Source organism: Cyrtonyx montezumae, unplaced genomic scaffold (genome assembly GCF_038088225.1).
Source record: "Cyrtonyx montezumae isolate F1298 unplaced genomic scaffold, pur_monq_1.0 scaffold_0, whole genome shotgun sequence".
NCBI classification, from domain to species: domain Eukaryota; kingdom Metazoa; phylum Chordata; class Aves; order Galliformes; family Odontophoridae; genus Cyrtonyx; species Cyrtonyx montezumae.
Genome location: NW_027071824.1, coordinates 43,543,411 through 43,561,156, shown reverse-complemented (window position 1 = coordinate 43,561,156; position 17,746 = coordinate 43,543,411). Strand labels below are relative to the sequence as shown.

At 37.4% G+C, this 17,746-nt stretch overlaps 1 protein-coding gene across 1 annotated transcript in view; it reads left to right on the top strand.

Annotated features, from left to right (window-relative positions):
- LAMA2 (laminin subunit alpha 2) overlaps positions 1-17,746 on the top strand; it is a 329,486-nt gene that overhangs the window by 107,781 nt on the left and 203,959 nt on the right. The window contains exons 5-9 of the mRNA XM_065733920.1: positions 6,323-6,502; positions 8,425-8,514; positions 13,740-13,857; positions 14,537-14,715; positions 16,486-16,585. Of these exons, the coding sequence (XP_065589992.1) occupies positions 6,323-6,502; positions 8,425-8,514; positions 13,740-13,857; positions 14,537-14,715; positions 16,486-16,585 (667 nt within the window). The remainder of the gene's footprint in view (positions 1-6,322; positions 6,503-8,424; positions 8,515-13,739; positions 13,858-14,536; positions 14,716-16,485; positions 16,586-17,746) is intronic.

Sequence of the window (17,746 nt, the reverse complement as noted above, 5' to 3'; positions counted from 1 at the left end):
GTGGATGACATCAATCCAAATGTTGCCGTGGATGTGCTGGAGGAAATGGATGCCATCCACTGGGACCTTAACAGGCTCAAGAGTTAGGCTAATTGGCAAAAAATACAGGGTGGACAATGAGTGCAGCTAGTAAATGATTTAGTGCAGAACAACACACAGATCCTCTGCCAAGGTACATTTAAAAATAGAAAAGCTCAAAAATGTCCAGATGCCCTAGGGTTTGCTTAAAGATACTATCAGGCACACTTGGAACACATACATGCTACATTTAAGAGTGGTTCCAACAATACTGCAGAATACTTAAGCCATAAACTAATGAAAAATAAAAGATATTAAAACTGGCATCATTTCTGAAGTCATGTCTTTTCTGCCAAAACAGGAAAATAGATAAGAAAATAAGCTCCAGCAGATGAAATGTTAAACCACAGTAAAGATTCAAAAAAGATTGTCTTACCGAGTATAATGTTGAAATCATCTTTTTTCAAACATATCAGATTCAAGAAACCTATCACAGAACTGGTGGGTTGAGAGATGATCAAAGTTATTTACTGGATAGGAATTGGTGAATTCACAAACTAGATTGATAACTGAAGAGGTGTAGAAATAATTGATAAATTTAGTAGTGAAAAGTAACTTAAATCTAAAATATTTGAATTACAGCAGTAACTATTTAATTCCTCGCTTAAAACCAGTTTCAGTAGCAAAAAGAACATAGGGTGTCAGATTAAGCACAAGGGTTTTTTATAAAACTTCCTTAGGAATCCTTATAATTTTTTATAAAAATTCCTTAGGAATTTCAGAACTGGAAACTTGATAGCTGTGCCAGCCTAATTAATAATAATAATTTAAAAAATCTAAATATATATATATATGTGGTAGACATATACTTGTTTGTTCTAACTGAAGAACTGGGAATTTATTGGGAGCCAAGTGTATAGAAACTATGTATGACTCAGACAATCCATGAGTAATGATTAGGTATTCTTGCCTTTGTCCTATCCATAGCATGCTACAGTGGTTTAGGTTACTGTATGACACAGGCTACCTTAGTTAACTTGCATCTGACACAGTACAGAGATTCTAATTCACTGAGATGCGCTTAGAATATCTTTGATAGCATGTGTGTTGTTCAAACTACTGGAAAGTAAGAAAAAAAGTGTGCAGTAGCAGTATTTGTTGGTAACACAAATTTAATTTCTCTTTTTGTATGACTTAAAAAAGAAAAATGTGAAATTTAGCGTTGATAAGAAGTAACGTCAGAACAAAAATTGTGTATAAATGCTGATGATTGAATATTAGATTAAATTATCTTCAAGATAAAGAACTTGTAGTTATTCTCCTCAGTTTTCTGAAAAACATGTACTGAAGTTCAAGAATTAAAAGAACTTGAGATTCAGAATTTAATCAAATATAAAACTCAAATGCTTCCACTGAAGCAATTCATGATCTGAGTTCTAGGTTTAAAAGAAAAAAGTGTGTATCTATGTATATAAATAATATAAACCCAACAGAAAAGCAACACAAAAATACAGGTTTCTTTTTGTTTTTTAAGAAAAAAATATATTTTTTCCCATCACGGTAAGAGTCTATAGTGAAGAGAAATCTAACATACAGTGGTAGAAAAAGGGACTAGAGAAGGTTTAATTGGTAGACATTGATCTCTGTGGCTCAAATTCAGTGTGTAATTCAGGAAGCATTTAGACTATTCAGTGAAAGGAAGTGATGTTGTAGCAGAGAGATTGCTTTCTAAGTGCCCTGTTTTTTATATTCCTTTCAAATAGTTTTCTACTTGCCTCCTTTGGAGACAGGACATTGAATTAATTTGATCTTTGGTGTAATAAAATCACTTTTCTGGTTTTCCATCTAACTGGGTTATGTATTTTTTAAAACCTGTTAAAAGTTTGATTCCAAACCAAATCTAGAAGATAGAAAAATTAGTAACTAGATAACTTCAGTATGTTTGTTTATATTTAAAATATGTAATTTGAGAGTGATTAGCATCTTTGTTAATGTTTTGGATGATAGTACAGAGTGTGCCCTGAACTGTGTTAGGCAAAGTATTGTCAGCAGATCGAAAGAGGTGACCCTTCCCCTCTACCCAATACTAGTGAGACTGCATCTGGACCACTGGGGTCAGTTCTTCCCAGTAGATGAGAGACACAAATGTAATGGAGAGAGTCCAATGAAGATGATAAAGGGTCTGGAGCACGTTCCCTACATAGAAAGCTAATAAGAGGTGGGACAGTATAGGCTAGAGAAGAGAAAGTTCAGGAGAGAATCTAATTAATGTGTATAAATACCTGAAGGGAAGGTTTCAAAGTGAATAGACCCAGTCTCTTTTCAGTGGTACACAGTGCTAAGACAAGAGGCACAAGCTGGAACACAATAGATATCATCTCAGCTTCAGGAAGCACTTCTTTACAGTGAGAGTGGATAAGAACTAGCAAGGATTATCCAGAGAAGTTATGAGAATGTGGTCCTTGGCAACATATTTTTAGTTCTGAATTTAAATTAGTTGACAAATCAGATACTGGTTGAAGTGATTTTACAAAATGAAAACTTGGCTTTTGTTAAGGTAACTTTAGGTGTTCTGGAAGGAATGTGCATTTTCCCCCCAAATCCCATTTACTGATATTCAATCCTGAAAGATTTCCTGATTCAAGAAGAATTTTCTGGGATTGAAAACCATATTACTTCCACTTAGAATCCTGAGCGATGACTACCTCAAACTTGGAAACGGTAAATAAAAGCTGTCCATAAAACCTGAGGAAAATTTGAGGTTGCTTTCTCATGGGGACTTGAATTATTGAAATTGCAGCAGCCCAATGGATGTATTAAGTTATTAACACTTTCCTGGTAGACTCTGCCTGTGGAATTCCTGTGTGATTCATATTGCAATACACATAAATGTAGTGCAGGACATCTGTGCTTTAGTTGCCTGTGTTAAAACGTGTCTAGTCTATGCAAGAACTCAGAGTTATAAGTTAAGTACTAAGATGAACATGATTTATATAAAGGTAGACAACTATTGAGAACTATGTTCACTGCAACTGTTTTCAAATCCGATTCAAAAACATTTGGAGGATATGGGACATTATTTTTAGAACTGAAAACTTGCTGTTATGCAAACTATATCTTACAAATAAGAGCAGGATTGTGCTAGGAAGCAAGAAGAGAAAGTAAATTCTTGAAAAAAAGTTGTGTTACTGTGACAGAACCGTATTGAAATATTTTAAGTCCAATTTCTATTCAAAGTTCTTAAATGTTATTTATGGTTCTGACTGATTAATGACAGATGTTCTTAAGGTACATTTAGTTTCTTCCTTATTTGCTTTTCAAGGAGTAGGAACATTTTAAGAAGACACTTGTAAAGTTCATTGCAAATGTTTCTAGGGAGAAATTAATTATTTCATCACAGATGTTGAGAGAAATAAATAACCTTGCCTTGGTGAAAATTTCCCTTTGGATTCATTTTTGCAAAACTACTCAGTTAAAGTTTCCTAATATGTGTCATATTTTTATGTACGCATTTGTGCATGTGCCACATTTAATGCAAGACATTGCTACATTTCAGTAATTGTGGCAGATTATTTGTTGTTTTAAGATGAAATCATGAACATTTAATCACAAGTATAGAAGACAATATAAATGAATGTTATCATATTTGTTAGGTTAACTCTGCCAATTAGATGTGTTACTGGCAGACAGATCTATAGCACCTTTTAAAAAGGGAGCATTGACAAAAATGCTTATGGGGATTTTTTATTAATTTGTATTTTAATTCAGTAAAAGTATTGCTCCAAAATATATACTTTTTTCACTCAACATGTGTCTTAGGACTAAATCTGTTCTCCCCTTAAAAAAAAAAGCATAAATTAGAAGATACGACTGTTTTTTGTCAGCTGTATCATATGGGGTCAAGCTGCACCTGTGGTTCATACACTTAACTGTCTATGAACACTTTCTTATTACGGTACATGGGTTTTTACCTGCATCTTTTGGTGAAACACACCAAAAATCTTATTTTTTTCTGTATTTTGACAAGATAGCCACATGACTGCATGTAATCCTGATGCTGTTGCTGTTACAAGGTGAATGACAATGTTTTCAGTGCTACTTTGGGTGTATTCTTTCTCTTTGACTGGAATGTCAACATTCAGTCTTTAGTACATCTGTTTAAGACCATAACCCTAATGTGTGATGCCTGTCAGAAAGGAATCTCTCAGATCCTGTTTAAAGAAGGAGGTAATAATACAAAAATAAAAATAAAAAGGAAACAGAAAAGGATTTCCTTGTCCACTGGTTAAAGTGCAAAGAAGTTTTAGACATCTGTTATTCCTAAAATCTTATATTGGAAAGATCTGTTAATTTTCACTGGACCTATTATCACCATCTGCAGGTTTCTTTTGAAGTTTACTCTCCACACATGTTCACCTCTCTCTTTTCACTGGGGACCTGAGCAATTGGCTTATTGGCTGTGTGCCTTTGTCCAGCTTATAGCCAGGCATTTCTCATTCAGGAGCTCCTCTTTACTTCCTGCGGGGGTTTTAGTGTAATCTTTTTCTCTACTCTGTCTTTTTCTTGGCATTTTATTCTGTTTCTTTTCAGCCAGCTGTCTAATTTACTTGCAGTCATGAGCAAAACTGAGTCAGAGTTCAAAATGAGTGTGTTGTTATGATCTCAGGAGGAGGTAGCAATATCACTTCTTCTTGGAGATAACCTGGAGAAAGTTTAGATGTGCTGGTCCTTATTTGGGCAAGATATGATGAAAAGTTGCTCCCAGCAAAATGGCTCGGTGTGATTTTGTGGATACAATGAAATAGGGTGCTGAATGTGATGGGGTTTGGGGTTACCCTGTTGGTAATGAAAATAAAAAGGTAATAGTTATCATATAAACAGTGCAAATCAGTTATTATTGAATAAGCCTTCTATCCAGTGTCCACAAAAACTCCAGGAGAGTAAGAACTACTGCTCTGCAGGGAGCCAAAGGGTTTGGTGTTTCTTGCCCTCAGCGTGAGTCAGCCAGTGCTGAGTGCTGGCTGGCATTCTAAACATAGCCATTTTCATAAAACGGTTGCAATACAACTATGTTCAGTGGCAGAAAGTGGTTGGGGTGGTCCCAACCTTTCAATTGGAGCACTGAGGTGAGCTGCACAACATGTACATCATGAAGAATAATTTATCTTATTCATTCTAATGTTAAGCTTGTTTTGCTCATTGCCAATTCATCCTTCAGTGTACCACTTTGCAATAAAAATGCCCCAATTAAAATTTAACACTTCAGAATACATGAAAATTAATGTATTTTCTGCCATTCTTCTGGATGTTCATTAACAATATTTGTTATACCTTACATTTTTCTTATAGTACTTTTATAAGAACTCTTATGTAGCAGATCATCTGTTTTGTTCTGTTGATTAACAGCTACTGTGTGTTGTACAATGATCAGCTAGAAAGGGTTCATCTTGGCAGGAGAGGGAGAAAATTGCCTATTTTTTTCCCTTACCCTGTGTGCTGCTATTGGAGTCAGAAGCTTTTTCTGAAAGAGTTACAAGGCACACTTACCCACATTTCTAGCATTTAGAATATGACAGGCAGAGAAAGTAGGATAATCTTTATAGAAACCAAGCTGTAAATGGAGATCAGATCCTTGGAAAAACGAATACTGAACAGTGTTTTATTAAAAGCTTTTCTTAGGTGAAAACTGTTGCAACCCAGAAAATGATCTTAATTTTTTGAAAACAAGATTCAAAGGCAATGTTAAACTGCATCAAGAGACAGTGGGAGGTGCTTATGAATGCTTATTTTATCTCACCCAGCTGTTGTAGTTTTCAGAATTTCAGAAGTTATCGTGGCTTTAGAAAAAGCCTAGTTGAAGTCTTTTTATGACAACTGCTGAAGGAGGTGCAAACTGATCCCCGGTGAACACAGAATCCCATCCCAAGTATCCTTTCCTTTAACTCAGATTTTCAATCCCTTCAGTTGTTCAATAACTTAAATATTTATTTAATGTTAAAAGAGGAGAAATGATATGCCAGCAGCATGAAGGTTATTGCAAGGCTTTGCTGTTTCATGCAGTTTGTGCTATGATAATTCTGTGGATTACGAATTTCCTTTGCACAAATGGGATCGGTGGGTTTGTGGAATATTTTTGTGGGGAAATCTGTGTTATATAAATGGAGATATTTTACATTTACAAGGCATTCTAGTAGTGCCATTAATGGCATTTATTGGCATAATCATGGCAGCATTGCTGTAATCTTATTGCTTTTAAGATGGCTTTTAAAATTCTGGCTTATTGCTTTTAAAATTCTGTCTCCAGATTCACACTTCTCTAATTAATGGACGTCCTAGTGCTGATGATCCTTCACGTACGTTACTGGAATTCACCTCTGCTCGCTTCATTCGCCTGAGATTTCAGAGGATACGAACACTAAATGCTGATTTAATGATGTTCGCACACAAAGATCCAAACGAAATTGATCCTATAGTTACAAGAAGGGTAAGTTGTGGCAAGATAGTAGAAATACATGTGTAGAAGTTTTCCCAGAAATTATGTACTTCCTTTTGCTTAGCATAAGAAATTTTGGGAGATTATGCGTAGCTGTTATTACCTGTCAAAATATTGGTAGTAATAGGATTTCTTCATCATCTCAGTGCTTTGTATATCAGAAATCACAGTTCAATGTTTTCTGCTTAATGGTGTTATTAACATACATGAACATAGAGCTCCTTTGAATGTAAATATGCTGATGCAGTTATAATTGGCAAATGGCAGCTGTTAGATAATGTCCTCCTGCTTCTTCAGCTGCTCAATCCTTTGCTACCTTTAGCATTCCTTGAACAGTTTATTTGAGTACAGTTTCCAGTACTGGTACTATTAGTAGCTGTAGTACCTGGGTGCAACATTTTTGGCATTGCTATATGATCGTTGCTAGCAGGGAAATTTCAGATCCTGTTCTTGTTTAAAAGAATGGATGCAGTACCAACCTCATGCCATATCCTTCTTCTCCACTCACACTTGTTGTACACACCCCTGACTTCTGTCTTTCCATATTCCATACTTCCTTCCTATGAGAGATGTCTGTCTTACTGCTCCTCTGATGCTGCATGTTATTCTGCTGTTGAACATATACCTGTATGTGTTTTTTCATTTCCATTCACTTCTTCTTTCTGTTGATCTTTTGTTTTTCTTCTGAAAAGCTGTTTTGGGTGCCACTGCAATAACTGGCATTCTTGGCTTTAATTATTGTCATTTATCAGTGATGGATAAATGTAAAAAGAAAAATTTTCCTCTTAATTTCCACTTTTGTAGTTTTCATTTTTTCCTCCAAATTTGTAGGAAGCAGGCTACTTCTAGAAGTTTGGAATGTGGCATTCTGTTAAGTACTGCAAACCTAGAATTGTTTTCACTTGAGTGTAGATATTGCAGACCTTGCTAATTGTGAAAATTGTGTGTTTATTGAAGTATAGACATTTAATGATTCTAAGTGAGCAGAATCACAAAACTGAACTTAAGATCACACTATAGAAATCAGTAAATACTCATTAAAACCTATTGCAGGACAATCCGCCAATGTCTCAAACCAACAAAGAACAATAGCTTCTCTATGGCAGGTCTCCATGAGGTTGTTGTAGATATATTTTTCAAAGTAACAAGGAATAATTGAAATTTGCAATATTTTTCTGGCTTTTCATATAGAACAAGACATTCCAACAAATAAGAAACAAAGGGTAACTATAATAGGCACATTTTCTTTAATGAGTTGTGTGATTTTCTGCTTTAAGGACCCTTAACCTTAAGGACCCAACTCAAATGATTCCATGATTCTATGATAAATGCTGTTTCAACCTCCTTTCTGTTTAGGGTTTTTAATCTCCACCAAAGAGAAATGGTCAAATGTAAGAGCAACAGATCAGAAGTTATTTAAATCTTGTCAAAGAATGTTATTCCATGGACATTCTGAAGTAAAGAGCAGTTCTTTCCACAGCCCAGAGAATGTCCAAATAATACCCAACTAAGGTGAACAAAGGTGCTCCTTTCTGAGCTTTTTTTCTAACCTTTCCATTCTCCTCATTATCATGACTTGTCATGTTTTCTGAAGGGATTAAATTCTACAGCATTTGAGTTTTCATTATCCACTGTGCATATTATCTACATTCATATTTTGTGTGTGTTGTGTATAAATTGACACTGCTGTTGTGGCTTCAAACAAATGGAATTGTGCCAATTTATATCCTTTCTCTCACTAAGCCTGAATCTGTTGATATGCAGCTTGGATTATACTTTATACTATGTTTGCAATAGATCAAAAAAAGAAGAAAAACAGGACCTGACAGTTTTGTCACCAGAAATGAATTCTGTACTTTGGCACCTGCATTTTACAATTCACTTAGCAATTCAATTTCTGTTTTGTCTTACAGTATTACTATTCTATAAAAGATATCTCAGTTGGTGGCATGTGCATATGCTCAGGCCATGCGAAGGCTTGTCCACTTGATCCAGTGACTAATGTATGTATTATTTTCTAATCTTTCTTTTCTATCTTTGCCTTCCTTCCTCTCCAAATGGGCCTTATTCACAAGTTGGAACATAAAATCTTGACATTCCTCAGAGTTTTGTGAATTTGTTTCTTCTTCATTTAGAACATTACATATTCAACCTACTGGTTCTAAGTTTATATTTCCCTCTTTTAATATTTTCATATATATATATATAAGCTTTATTACTTATATTCATTAACTATATGATATATTTTTATATGTGGCCTAGGACAGCTTTTTTTTCACTAAATGCAGCCCATGCAGTGCAAAAGATTGAATGTTGATAACCTAGAAGAACAGTCAGAAGCTGTGCCAGAATAAAATAGTGCTGTCAAACCAGAACAATAGCCATTCATGCAATGTTAACAGAAGCTTTCTCTATATTGGAAGAATGGATTTCAAATAATTCAGTCCATATTCAGCTGTGACGGGGGAAGGGGATAAAACAGGGCTCTCCAGTAAAGAGCCTAAGGAGGCTGTGCTGGAAAAAGGGGTGAGGCAGATATCTCAGCTGAAGTGCATCTATACCAATGCACGCAGCATGGGCAATAAACAAGAAGAGCTTGAAGCCATTGTGAGGCAGGCTAACTATGACCTTGTAGCTATTACAGAAACATGGTGGGACCTCTCCCATGACTGGAATACTGGGATTGATGGCTACAAGCTCTTCAGAAGGGATAGACAGGGAAGAAAGGGTGGTGGCATAGCTCTCTATATCAAAGAGTGTTTTGATGTTGAAGAACTAGTGGTTGGAAATGACAAAATAGAGTGTCTATGGATAAGGATCAGGGGGATAGTCTTTAGGAGTGACATCGTGGTGGGGGTCTGTTATAGACCACCTAGTCAGGATGAAGAAATAGATGAGATGTTCTATAAACAACTCGTAGATGTTGCACGATGGCCAGCACTCGTTCTCATGGGGGACTTCAACTTCCCTGATATATGCTGGAAATACAATACTGCGCAGAGGAAGCAGTCCTTGAGATTTCTAGAATGTGTGGATGATTGCTTCCTGACTCAGCTGGTGCAAGAGCCTACCAGGGGAGATGCCTTGCTTGACCTACTTTTCACTAACAGGGAAGGACTAGTAGGGGATGTGAAGGTTGGAGATTGTCTTGGCCGGAGTGACCATGAAATGGTGGAGTTTGCTATTCTGGGTGCCGTCAAGAGGGTGACTAGCAAAACTATTACCTTGGACTTCCAGAGGGCAGACTTTGACCTGTTCAGGACGCTTGTTGCAAGGGTCCCTTGGGACTTGCTCCTGAAGGGTAAAGGGGTCCAGGAAGCCTGGATGCTCCTCAAGATGGAAATCTTAAAGGCACAGGAGCAGGCAGTCCCGGAGTCCTGTAAGTCAAGCCGGAGGAGCAAAAGACCAGTGTGGATGAACCGGGATCTTTTGTTGAGACTCCGAGAGAAAAAGAGAGTCTATGTCCTCTGGAAGATGGGTCAGGCTACTTGGGGTGACTACAGAGAACTGGCCAAGATCTGCAGGCAGAAAATTAGAAATGCTAAAGCCCAGCTTGAAATTAGGCTGGCTACTGCTGTAAAGGAGAACAGGAAACCCTTTTACAAATATATTAACAGCAGGAGAAAAACTAAGGAAAATTTCCCTCCTTTACTCAACGAGGCAGGCAATATAACCACAGACGATAAGGAAAAGGCTGAGGTTCTCAATGCCTTCTTCACATCTGTCTTTAATAGACAGGACAGTTATCCACATGGTACTTGCCCTGACCTGGAAGTCCGGGACGGGGTGCATAATGCACCCCCTGTGATTCAAGCAGAGACGGTCAGAGATCTTCTCCTCCATCTGAACTGCCACAAGTCCATGGGGCCAGATGGGATCCACCCAAGGGTGCTGAGGGAGCTAGCAGAGGTGATTGCCGAGCCACTTTCTGCCATCTATCAGCATTCCTGGTTATCTGGAGAGGTCCCACAAGATTGGAGGCTTGCCGATGTGACTCCCATCTTCAAGAAAGGCCGTAAGGAAGACCCGGGGAACTACAGGCCTGTCAGCCTGACCTCGGTATCAGGGAAAGTTATGGAACAGATGATATTGAGGGAGATCACACGACACGTGCATGGCAATAAAGGGATCAGACCCAGCCAGCACGGGTTCACCAGGGGCAGGTCGTGCTTGTCCAACCTCATCTCCTTCTATGACTGGGTGACCAGACAGGTAGATGAGGGAAAGGCTGTTGATGTAGTCTACCTGGACTTCAGCAAGGCCTTTGACACGGTCTCCCACAGTATTCTCCTAAGGAAACTGGCAGCCCGTGGTGTGGACAGGTTCACTCTTCTCTGGGTGGAGAACTGGCTGGAGGGCCGTGCCCAGAGGGTAGTGGTTAATGGAGTTAAGTCCAGCTGGCGTCCTGTAACGAGTGGTGTCCCCCAAGGGTCAGTTTTGGGGCCCATCTTGTTTAATATCTTTATTGATGACCTAGACGAGGGAATTGAGTGTATGCTCAGTAAGTTTGCAGATGACACAAAGCTGGGAGGATGTGTCAAACTGCCTGAGGGTAGGGAGGCCCTTCAGAGGGATTTGGATAGGCTGAACAGCTGGGCTGAGCTAAATGGGATGAGGTTCAATAAGACCAAGTGCCGGGTCCTGCACTTTGGCCACAATAACCCCATGCAATGCTATAGGCTTGGGGCAGAATGGCTTGAAGAATGTAGAGAGGAAAAGGACCTGGGGGTGTTGGTTGATGCTCGGCTCAACATGAGCCGGCAGTGTGCCCAGGTGGCTAAGAAGGCCAATAGCATCCTGGCCTGTATTAGAAATAGTGTAGCCAGCAGGAGCAGGGAGGTGATCATCCCCCTGTACTCAGCTCTGGTACGGCCGCACCTCGAGTACTGTGTTCAGTTTTGGGCCCCTCACTACAAGAAGGACATTGAGGCCCTGGAGCGTGTTCAGAGAAGGGCAACAAAACTGGTGAGGGGCCTGGAGCACAAGTCTTATGAGGAGCGGCTGAGGGAGCTGGGATTGTTTAGTCTGGAGAAGAGGAGGCTCAGAGGAGACCTTATTGCACTCTACCACTTCCTGAAGGGGGGTTGTGGTGAGGAGGGGGTAGGCCTCTTCTCCCTGATAAGTAATGACAGGACGAGAGGGAATGGCCACAAGTTGCGCCGGGGAAGATTTAGATTAGACCTGAGGAAGCATTTCTTTTCTGAAAGAGTGGTCAGGCACTGGAATGGCCTGCCTAGGGAGGTGGTTGAGGCACCATCCCTAGCGCTGTTCAAGAAGCGTTTAGATGAGGTGCTAAAGGACTTAATTTAGTAGTTGGGTAGAGATAGTGATAGGAGGATGGTTGGACTAGATGATCTTATAGGTCCTTTCCAACCTTATGAACTTATGAACTTATATTCAATATTTCCTAAGGAAAAAAAAAAAGAAACCACAGAAACCTCTATCATAGCATACTTACTATACATGAAATATTGAGTGATCAATTAATCTAGTCAAGAAAATCAGAAACTGCTCATAATTTATTCTGAACATGTAGATCTCTTTTTACGTCATTAACAAATATGTAGTTGATATAACAGAAATATAGAAATATAATTTATTATTACTGGTCAAAGTGCACATCATCCCTAAAGCAGAATATGCAGTCTACTAAAGTTACTGGTGTGCCACAATGTGGGAGCTTTTCATATACTGTTCAGTCAAATAGTATTTTTGTGCAAAATAAAATAAAATCTTGTTTGTGTATAACACTAAGCAATTGCGTAAGAACTGATTAAAAAACAAAACAAATAAAAGCCAAGAGGAAATCAGATGGAAATTGCATTTGCATTTCTAAGCAATTTCCATGGATCCTTTCAAAAATTTTACAAACTCCTTGTTATAATCCTTGCAAGTCTTTTCAGTAGTGACGTGCATAGCGGGTAATGTACTGTTGTTAAAACACATAGGTAGTGTTCATTATCAAACTGCAATGTTATCTCCATGCCATGTGGGCCTGTCTAGAAAATAAGAGCTATTATTGCAGATGAAGGCAGACATCAGTTCAGGTAGTTGGGTTACTTGATTAAAAGGGCATTTTGACAAGAGTAGTATTATTTTCTGAAGGATAACAAATACATACTGTGTAACTGATGCCAGAAATACAGTAACTGAAACAACTCAAGCCATAGGAGGTTTGGAATATTTGGTTTAGATCTCCAAGGATACTTTCTAGAATGAGCCATACTGATATAGGTGGACTTAGGCTTGTAAAACTCTATAAATTTTCCTCCAGCATTAAAAAGTATACATTTTCTTGAATTACTGTTTTGTGGTTCTGAAATTTTCTATAATTTGTTCTTGTTTTGCAAGATTCTTAGTTTGCCTGGTTAGCCATAGAATTTCTTCAGGTAGTCTTGCCATGTTGTCCCTGCATGAGCTCACATCAGCCAAGATCTGGAAATCTGCTCCACTGAAGAACAGTTGGGAAGACAATTTTTTTCCTGTCTGTAAACAACAGTTTCTTTCCCTGTCTTCTTCTGAGGCTTATAGTTTGTGCATTGCTTACAACATGCTGAGACTATGCTGGGACTGAGGTGATCTGAGAAACTGGAAGGCCACTGCAAGGGTGGTGATTTTCCTCCCACCTCCTATTTAAAACTTCTCTTGCTGCCCTCATATGCATTTTAGTTGTACAATTAGACGGTTACAAGATGAGTTGAATCATCCAGCAAAAATAATCTTAAAAGAAAAGATTCTTATGGAATCACTCAGCAGAACTGATTTTACTCTGCAGCTGCAGGAGTGCTACATCAAGGGAAGGGCAGAGCTTAGGTCACCTCTTCTATTGTAAGCTAGCAGTCAAGTCAGTTTTCCTGTAACGTAAAGCTCTATTTGAGGACTACAAGCACTTCATCTTATTTGCTGCACTGGGGAACTTTCATTCTCCCATTTTTCTTGCTGCAGTCAGTTGGAAGTAGATTCTCCTGTATTCTTAGATTCTTCTAAGATTCTCTGGCCAAATTCCTCCAAACTGTGGCTGCTCTCCTAAAACCGAACTATTCTAGTTTAACAAACTTAATTCTCATGGGTGAATACATATTGCAGAAATAAATAAAAATGAGAAAATAAAGGAATTGCAGATTTTAGACATTAATGATAATACTTTCATAATTTCAACTAGAATGCAGATTGCATACAGGACAAATACTTCAAATCATCACATTTTGTAATTTTTTTTATTTATTAGAAATCTGTCTGTCAGTGTGAGCACAACACTTGTGGAGAGACATGTGATCGGTGTTGTCCCGGTTTCAATCAAAAACCTTGGCATGCTGGGACTTTCCTGGTTAAGCATGAATGTGAACGTAAGTCGAAAGAAGAACAGAAGCTGCTGTTGAAAACTGAAATTGAGTCCTAAATGATTTTGCAATTTATATTATTCCTAACCATATATGTTTATGAATCAGTTTTGTTCACTTATTTAGACTCGCTCAAAAAAGTCAGTAGAAAAATTACATGTAGAATTGTACTTCTAATGAACTTAGTATATTTCAGTTTATTATCTGAACTTCTCAAGAAGTTTTAAGACAGGAAATCTTTGTTGTTCAGACCAAATTTGTATGTGCATATGTGAAAAACTAATGTTTTTAGGACATCTTTCAGCTTTCATGGAAGTTATTTTAATTTACTCGTACCATTCAGATGTATTGTATTTTTCTTATGATTCCTCTTATTTTAAGTTGCTATTTCACGAGCTGTATGTGTGTGCAACTACCAAAAAATTTCTGGATCATCAATTTTAAAAAAGGAAGAATCCAATTAATCTATATCTGTCCACTACATTGCCTGTGGAGACAAAATAGCAAGGGAAAAAATACATTATGCAGCATTTTAGGCTGCATTTGTGAAAAAACTACATTACTTTTTGTAGATGAAGTAGGAAATTAATGCCTGAGCAATACTGCATGTGATATGAATGAATTAAATGTTTAAAGACTAATTTTAATATCTTAGAAAGTCTTTGCTAATTCTTTTCTCTCTTAGCATGCAACTGTCATGGGAAGTCTGAGGAATGTTACTATGATCAGAATGTGGCAGACAGAAATCAGAGTTTGAATATTTTTGGAGAATACATCGGGGGCGGAGTGTGTATTAATTGTACAAGCCACACTGACGGAACCAACTGTGAGACCTGCATTGATGGTTACTTCAGACCTAAAGGGGTAAATGCATGTTCTGTTGTCACTTTCCTATAATTCTTTGTGTTCAAACTATCAGTTTAGCATGGAAAATTTAGTATTAAAAAAGAGATGACAGAGTTTGGATGCCATTTTTTGAATGTTAACTTCTAATTCTGACAGTGTAGCAGTTGCTTCTCACAGCTGGCAATCTGTAAAGTTAATGTCCACAGAAATATGAAACTAAACTTCGTTGATACGAAGGAATGCACTTGTGGTCAGGACCTCCAGCTAATTCACTGAGTTTAAAATAGAGGAGGATGTGGTCCTGTAAACAGAACTTCAGATTCAGTAATGAATTTCAGGATGTGTTATCAAAGACCAAAGAAATATTGAAACACTCAATACTAGTGAAAGAGGATCTATAATTTTTATTTTTAAAGGGTAATATAGAAAAAATAATAACTGAAATTCCGTTGTGTCCCGGGAATACTTTTCATTTTTACTGCAACAAGAATTGTTTTTTGTGCTTCAGCATATAAGGTTGTATTTTCATCTAAAATGAAGCTGTCAGAAGATGCACGTTATTGGCAATACAACAATATAAAGGCTGTGCCTGTGCTTTAAATAGCTACACTAATTGTGTGTGTTTAAATTCCTGACATTTTGTCTGTGTAGTTTCAGTTGAGGAAATCATGCCCATTAGTCTGATTGCTTTTCACTCCTCAAACAGAAAACATCAGCAAATAACAATAATTATATTCTCTCTGACAGTGTTTTTAGTCTTAGCGCTGTAAAAGAGGAGTACTAATCTATTCAGCACTATGACACTGCATTTATTCATCCAAATCTGGTTGCCATTTGACTAATAGGAAATATATACACATATACAAAAATATATGTTGTTTACATCCCTAGTGTGGTAGTAGACTAAAGTTTAATTTTGTTTGAGATAACCTTTTCAGGAAAGAAAGGAAATTGTTCACTTTTTTTCACTTCCCTTTTTGTCATTGACTGAGAAACTCAACTAGTTATTTGAATCATACTCACCAGACAGAAAAACTGAACTATTTGTCAAGGTTACTGTAGCCAGTGAATGTTTACAATCTCCTTCAGATTGTCAGAGGACTGGAGCTCCTCTCTGTGCAGGCAGACTGAGAGAGCTGGGGCTCTTTAGCCTGGAGAAGAGAAGGCTTTGAGCAGACATTATATCTGCCTTCCAGTACCTAAGGGGAGCCTAGAGGAAAGCTGGAGAGGGATTTTTATAAGGGCATGTAGTAACAGAATGAGGGGAAATGGTCTTTAACTGGAAGAGGGTAGATTTAGACTAGGTATTAGGAATAAATTTTTTTACCGTGAGTGTCAAGACACTGGAACAGGCTAGGCTGCCCAGTGAGGCTGTGAGTCCCTCCTCACTGAAAGCATTACAAGCCAGGCTGGATGGGACTTTGAGCAACCTGGTCTAGCCGAAGGTGTCCCTGCCTATAGCAGGGGGGCTGGAACTAGATTATCTTAAAGGTTCCCTTCCAAACCATTCTATGATTCTTTGGTACTTGATTATTTCATTTAATGCTACAAGTCTCTGTTAATAACTATATATTTGTTTTTCTTGAAACCTAATTGTATCTAAATTACTTATATATTTCTAATGAAAATCTAAAATGGAAGGTTAAAGTTGAAACTGCGTGGGCTAAATTAGGCAACCATACTTGTTTAAGTTTCCTATGCAGAATGCAGCTCTCCTTATTTTTGTTGAAAAAGTATATGTTTCCACTCATTAAAGGTATGATTTTGTTTTGTAATCTCTTTCTATAGGTACTGCCAGACAGCCCAGATCCGTGCCAGCCTTGTTCCTGTGATCCAAATGGGTCTTTGCATGAAACCTGTGTCAAAGATGAGAAACATGCAGAAGGAGGTAAGATTCCTGAGAGAAGGATGTTATAGCTTAAATTCATTAGTGGTAAAAGAAAAGCTGAGTCATATTTGTCCTTCCTCTTAAAAAAAAAATCTAAAGATTTTTATTGTTGTTGTTTACTCATACGAACAGTGATTCACCTGTGTTCTTATAATGATTTTCTTTGGAAGTTCAGATTTTATATTTGCAGATTTTCTGAAGCTTCCTTCAGGTTCATGGTTTATAAACATGGTACATTTGATATGTTTGGTACATTATTACTATCACAGCTGTGCACTGTAGCAGATAGCAGGTTGATGTTGGCTAGCTGTCAGCTGCCCACCCGGATGTTATCTTACTCGTACACCTCAGTAGGACAAGGTGGAAAATAAGATGAAAAATTTCATGGCTAATGATAAAGATCTTTTCCCGGTTTCTGTCACAAACTTGAGTTGGGGAAAATTAATTTTATTTACTGCCAATTCAAATAGTTTTGAATAGTGATGATCAATGACAAAAAGTAAAATGCATCTGCAGGCTCAACTTCTGTCTTACCATGGTCTCGTCTGGGTTGTAGGGATATAAATTTGGAAAATAAACTAGTTTGGAAAAAAAAAAAAAACTAAAATGGAAATATAGTAACTTTGGGGATATAAAGTCACTTAATTTTTCTTAAGGAAAATCTGAATACTGTATGTTTTCTGTGTGCCTCAATACAATATGTGCCTCAATAACAATTAAAGTGGGTCTTTGGAATAAATATCACAACATTTGGTGCATAGATGAATTGCAACAAGAGGATTTTAAAGGCTGCATCTGCAGGTGTTTTAGGCTATGGCAAATAAAAAAAGGGAATAAAGGAATCATTCTATAATTATTGTTTCTGCAGAACAATAAATACTTTTATATTTTAAACATGTAATTTCCATTTTGATCAGCTTTGTATAAGTATATCCTCAGATATCTCACTGTTCATTCTGAAGTGAAATAGTATTACTCTAATTTGAATGTCCAAGAATGTTTTTCAAATTTTGTTTCATAGCAACACTATACAGCATTTTCAGAAGCAATATAGATAAATATTAGAACCAAAAACTTTCAATGAATCATATGTTTGCAAATTGTGGTATTGGTGAAATAACTGACAAGCAACAGTGTATTGTTCTTTAAAATGAACTTGTT